The 5,741-nt window shown below is 33.9% G+C and overlaps 1 protein-coding gene across 1 annotated transcript; it reads left to right on the top strand.

The window, feature by feature from the left end:
- The first annotated feature begins 2,301 nt into the window (after window positions 1-2,301).
- Window positions 2,302-4,414, top strand: LOC124911438. The gene is made up of 2 exons (XM_047451921.1): window positions 2,302-2,451; window positions 2,740-4,414. Exon 2 carries the CDS (start codon window positions 2,743-2,745, stop codon window positions 4,393-4,395), a length of 1,653 nt encoding a protein of 550 aa, XP_047307877.1. The 5' UTR covers window positions 2,302-2,451; window positions 2,740-2,742; the 3' UTR covers window positions 4,396-4,414.
- Window positions 4,415-5,741: the final 1,327 nt, after the last annotated feature.

Below are 5,741 nucleotides of genomic sequence, written 5' to 3'. Positions count from 1 at the left end.
AGACATGAACATATACTTGAAGTGGCCGTGCTCGTCTGTCTGAATATCTGTTATGGTACCCGGATTATTCTTCTCCAACATGTATAGGTATGAAGGCAATTTTCCATAGGAATCCTCTACCGTTCCTCACACCGCCGTTAAAGCCGTTTCCCTTGCCCTCCAAGCCTTATTATAAGTCAAAAACATCCCATAAGCTGCATGTCTTCAATTATTTTTTTAGGCAAGTGGTTATGGTGATGGTCCATGTACTTACCCTTCATGCACTGCCCAATAACCCATGCCGGTGTTTGCATTTTTTTTTCCGGCCTCAACAAAACTGAGCATGAGTGTTGTCGATTGAATTTCCGAATCTCAAACATCTCGAAAAACTTACCTTTCACAGCACGTAAGCTCCACTTGCATGTCTCATCCATACATTTCACATACCAAAGATGTTTTCGAGACTTTTTCACTTTGAATTCAAAATGATAAGTCATCGCATATTTATATAGCGTCAGTTGAAGTTCTTTTTTAGTATCAAATAACGTACCGACTTCCAATACGGTTTCACTAGTTAACGCCAATGCAAATGAAGGGTCTGTCGGTGATACGTCTGTCAGTGATACGTCTGTAGGGTCTGTCGATGGTGTACCCATTGACGCTCTTGCACTAGATGGTGTACCCATTGACGCTCTTGCACTAGATGGTGTACCCATTGGTGTAGGTATTGACTGGTGCGGCGTGCGTGCAACTGCTGATGCAGGACTAGTAGTAGCTTGGAAATCACTAACCCGTTCATAATTAAAGTCAATAACGCGTTCATGATTAATCAATTCATGATGAGCCCGTTCATCTTCTTCTCCTCCTCCTTCATTTTCACTTTCAAATAAAATCTGTTGAGAAACAACTCGAGAAACAACGCCGGGTATAGTTTTTTGAGTAATGATTGGTAGTGTAGTATCTTGACTTGGTACTTCTCTACTAATGAGACACAAAGTGGTGACGAAGATGACGAACTTCGACCCGATATCAACCGTGATAAATACATGCCCACATCTTTATCTCCCTCAATAACAACAGGGGAAGTTTTGCAGAAGGATCATACATGACTTTAATCACTAAATCATATGCAGACTTTTGCACGTTAATCGTCTCATAGATTATATCAACTAATTCAGCAAATGTAGTACATTGGGGTATATCCATGGTTTTGCATGATTGTGTAGAGAAAGACCTGGTACCATTGGCTGCAATTTGCCACTCTCCATTGTACACAACAAATACGTCAGCAAATACTTCAGCTGCAATTAAAAAAATGATAGTATCAATCGAGAGACACCGTAACAATGAAATGCAAGTAATAGTTATAAATGGTCTGGGGTGCGTTACGCAACTACGTGACGCAACTGCGTTACGCACCCGGTTTCCGCCGCGACGGTGGCATTCCACCTACTCATTCCCTAATCACTATACCCTAACAAACAAAGCGTGGAAAGAGAGAAATAAAGGAAGGAGGAAGAATACCCGTAGCAGCAGAAAGAGACATTGTGAAGGAAGAGAAAGGGATTCCGTCGTCGTCTTCGTCGGTGGTTGTCTTTTTTAGAGAGAAGGAGGAGAAAGGGAAGTGAAGAAAGAAAGAAATGAAAAGAACTGAAATTTTTTTTATTATATAGTAAGGGCATTGTGGACTTTTCACAATGCCCTCGGGTGCGTCACGCAACCGGAGGGTGCGTGACGCAATGGGGGTATTTTCGGTAGAAAATTGTTTGGGGGTCACCAGCGCTATAAAAATTATAGCGCCGCACCATCGGCTATTTGCCCCTATTTTGGGGTCATTTCCTCAAATTTCCCCACTCAAATAAGTATGTTATTTGAAAATCTCATCTCAAAATAATAATTGTTAAGTATATTAAAATTGTGAATAAATGCACATTTTAAAGTAATCTTAAAAGAGTAATGATAAGAATAACGAAGTTGATAACGAAATTAAGACCACGAATCTTATGTGGTTTGTCACTTGGTTAAGAAAGAAATAAAAAAATGTCTAAAAAGAATATAATAAATTAAAATAGTCTTGTTCAAGAACAAACTAGCCATGTTCGAAACTAAAATAACCCTATTCGGTATCAAAATGACAATATTCGTGACCAAAATTTTTTACACATTACTATTTGGGAAATGATAATTTTGTTTTTAGTTTATTAATTTTTTTTTTTCACATTACTACTTTTTACTCAAACGCAAGAAATGATCATTTTCTTTTTAGATTCATGTTATTGTCCCAACTTTGCCCAAAATTATCATTGGAAATGTCTTGATAATGCCCTTTCCCCCGGCCATCACTACTTCAATGCCTAATCAGTCTCCACAGACATCTCAACCCTGATTGTGCTATATAGTTCAGTTGAAATTGTTCAAACTTCAAACCCTATGGCAGACTTTTTTGCTTAAGCTGGATCTTAGTCAAACCAGGTGAAGGTTCTTCAATTTGAATTCAATCATTGTAATTGCAATAACTTCTCCTTTATATGATAGTAGAAGCAAACTCAGATCAGAACGATAATGAATCCCAATTATTATGATTGTATTGGAAGGATAGCTTAGATCGTAAATGTAACAATTTCTTGGTTTTGCCCTAAATTTCTTAAGGGAAAAGGGTTATTTTGGTTGACTTCCATTCAACATTCATATGATCCATCTGTAGAATTGGAGATATCATTTCTGGTTTAACTGATGGATCATTTCTTTTAATTTTTTTAGAAAATGGAGATAGAACACTTCAGTCATCATCACACTTTATTCCTCTCAGATGAAAAGGAAGGTTGTGACATTCCTTGCAATGTTTGTTCTGAACCTGTAATGGGTCTAGTTTATTGCTGCAAACAATGTGTTTTTGTTCTTCACAAATGGTGTGCTGAGATTCCTCATGAGATCCATGACCAAACACACCCACATGTACTCACTCTTGTTCCAAATGGACCGTCATCTTCTTCTTTTTCAAATAATTTCAGCTGTAATCGTTGCCTGGAGGAAAGTTCATGTTTCAGATTCAGCTGTATTGATTGCTCTTACAATATCCACGTCGAATGTGCCTCGTTTGTAACAAATCACCAAGTAACGTTTTTAGTCCGAGGAAAGTCCCTTGAGTTTAGTCATATTCGAGTTATGCCTTTATCAGATCGATCATTCACATGTGTGGCCTGTGGATTTCCTGGCAACACATCCTGGTTTGAATGTAAAGGGGAAACAATCAAACTTCATGTTCAATGTGCAAATTTACCAAACACTGCCAAACATCCTACACATCGTCATCAACTCATTTTATCTGCTAATTTCATTGAAGACGAACTAGATGGTGAAGAATTCTACTGTGATGCATGTGAGGAACAGAGAGATCCAAAGGACTGGATTTATCATTGTTCAAAAGATTGCTGCTCTTTTGCCACTCACATCAGCTGTGCAAATTCTCCATTGGGCAGACTTGATCAATTTGTTAAGAAAAATCCTCTGTATGAAAGTGCCAAACACAGGCCAATTGACCCACAACAACAAGAAATCGATCTGTCATTGACAGAGACATTCGAGAGGATGCTTTTCGCATTGGAGATTATGGAGAAGAGGAACAAAGATAGGAAACAAATAGAAGACAGTAGTATTATTGAACTAGATCTTCAATACATCGGCCATAACCATCCTTTGATCCTATATGACGAGTCATTTATTGAAGCCGCCACTTGTGAAGTTTGTTTCACTGGTACCTACGGGAAGACATACATCTGTAAAGACTGTAAGTACTATCTTCATAAATGGTGTTCAAAATTACCGGAGCAAATCCAACACCCTATTCACCAAGAACACTCTTTGACACTAACGAAATCTCACTACACATGGAATTGCGAGCTTTGCAAATCTAGTGAAAGCTTCCATATGGGCTACCATTGCAATGAATGCAATGTTAGTCTTCATGTACTATGTGCTTCATTGCCTCAGAACCTCCTTAGGCATGATATTCACAAGCACAGGCTCACTCCAGTCTGTTTGGCTGTTGATCGCAAGTTACATCAATTCTCGGACTCGATATTCCCAAAGAAATATAGCCAAGAATTGCCTGTTTGTAATATATGTGCATTTCCTTGTGATCAGCTTTCACTGGAATGTGATGAATGCAATTTTTATGTTCACATTCAGTGCTTTTTGTTGCCTATCACTGGTAAACATGTGACTCATAGACATGACCTGGTTCTTGGGCTGCCTCCAGATTGGGACATGGATTCGGAAGAATTTTATTGTGATGCTTGCGAGTTAGAAAGAAATTCAAGGAGTTGGGTTTACTTTTGTGCTGAATGTGCTCAAGAAAAATATGTATATGCTGCACATATTGATTGTGTTCATTCTCCTAAGCTGATCTTGTCATAATCAAACATGTATTTTGTTCTACGTGAATTATTGTGTAGAGAGTCGTAACTTGACGGTAGAACGTAATAACTCATGTCTTTAAAGTTACTATTTAAAAATAAATAAAAATAACAAATATTGTATTTGTATTGATCAATTTTTGGGATGTGCTGTTGTGGGGTGATGCACAAAAAAATGAGTGTTATTTTTTAAATTAATGAATTGTAATTAGTTTATGATTTTCTTGCTATGTAATGGGTGTGGTATAAATCTAGATGAGAATTGAATATAAGTTTAGAGATGAAAAAATAATGTTATGTAGAAGATTTTCATGAATTATAATTTAATCCAATTTTTTTTATTATTAAGTAAAAAATATTTTACAAAAAAAATGAAAATGAAAATTAAATGATAAATAATAAATATTTTATTTTAAAATTGAATGAGTTAATGTGTGAAAAGAAATATTAAATGTTGATTTTGTAATATTAGTATAAAGATGGAAGAGAATGGATTGTTGATTAAGATTTTTCTCTTTTTTCCTCTAATAATAATAAAAGAATATATTAGAAAAATAAAAATAAAAAGTATTTAAAATTTTTATTATAAAATTTTTAATTCTTTCAATTGAGAGTTATATATAAAAAGTTAACTAATAAATAATACAAAATAATATATATAAAAATAATAATGGATGATAGGTGTCAAATTGTATACAATTTGAAAAAAAATTATTAATGGAAAAAAAAATCTAAGAATCACCTATTTGATGATGGCCACTCTAAAAACGAAATATTTAAGTTTCTAAAGATGAGTTTTTGAGTGTTTAAGTATAGCAAACTAAACAAATTAAATTAAAGAAACTGTGTTATAAATATTTCAACCAATTTTTTTTTGTTTTGTTTTTTGGAACATTAAAAATTATTCTTAGTAGATGGTTTGATAAATAATGTAAAAAAAAAAAAAAAAAAAAAAAGTCAAATTCTAATTAATCATCTATGAAAGAAAATGTAAAAAATTCATATAAATCATGAAAGAATAAATATAAGAAAACATTTATATAAAAGATTAATTTAAATAACTTAAAAGAAAAATAAAAAATAATTTTAGATCCGATAATAACGTCACATTTGCTACTAAGAAAATGACAAACACAAATAATTTAAAAAAGTTCCATAACATAATTAGGGCATGACAAATGACTATTACCGAAAATTCGATCCGATTAAACAAGATTCTAAATCGAACAAAATAAAACATTACTCAATAAATAATAATAATTAAAAAATCAATAAATTGAAGGTCAAATGTTTAATATTCGATATGAAATTATTTTTTATCATAATCAATGAAATTGTAATATAATT

Source organism: Impatiens glandulifera, chromosome 8, assembly GCF_907164915.1.
Source record: "Impatiens glandulifera chromosome 8, dImpGla2.1, whole genome shotgun sequence".
Taxonomy (NCBI): Eukaryota; Viridiplantae; Streptophyta; class Magnoliopsida; order Ericales; family Balsaminaceae; genus Impatiens; species Impatiens glandulifera.
Note: the sequence above shows the minus strand (reverse complement) of the source record. Positions and strands in the feature narration are given on the sequence as shown.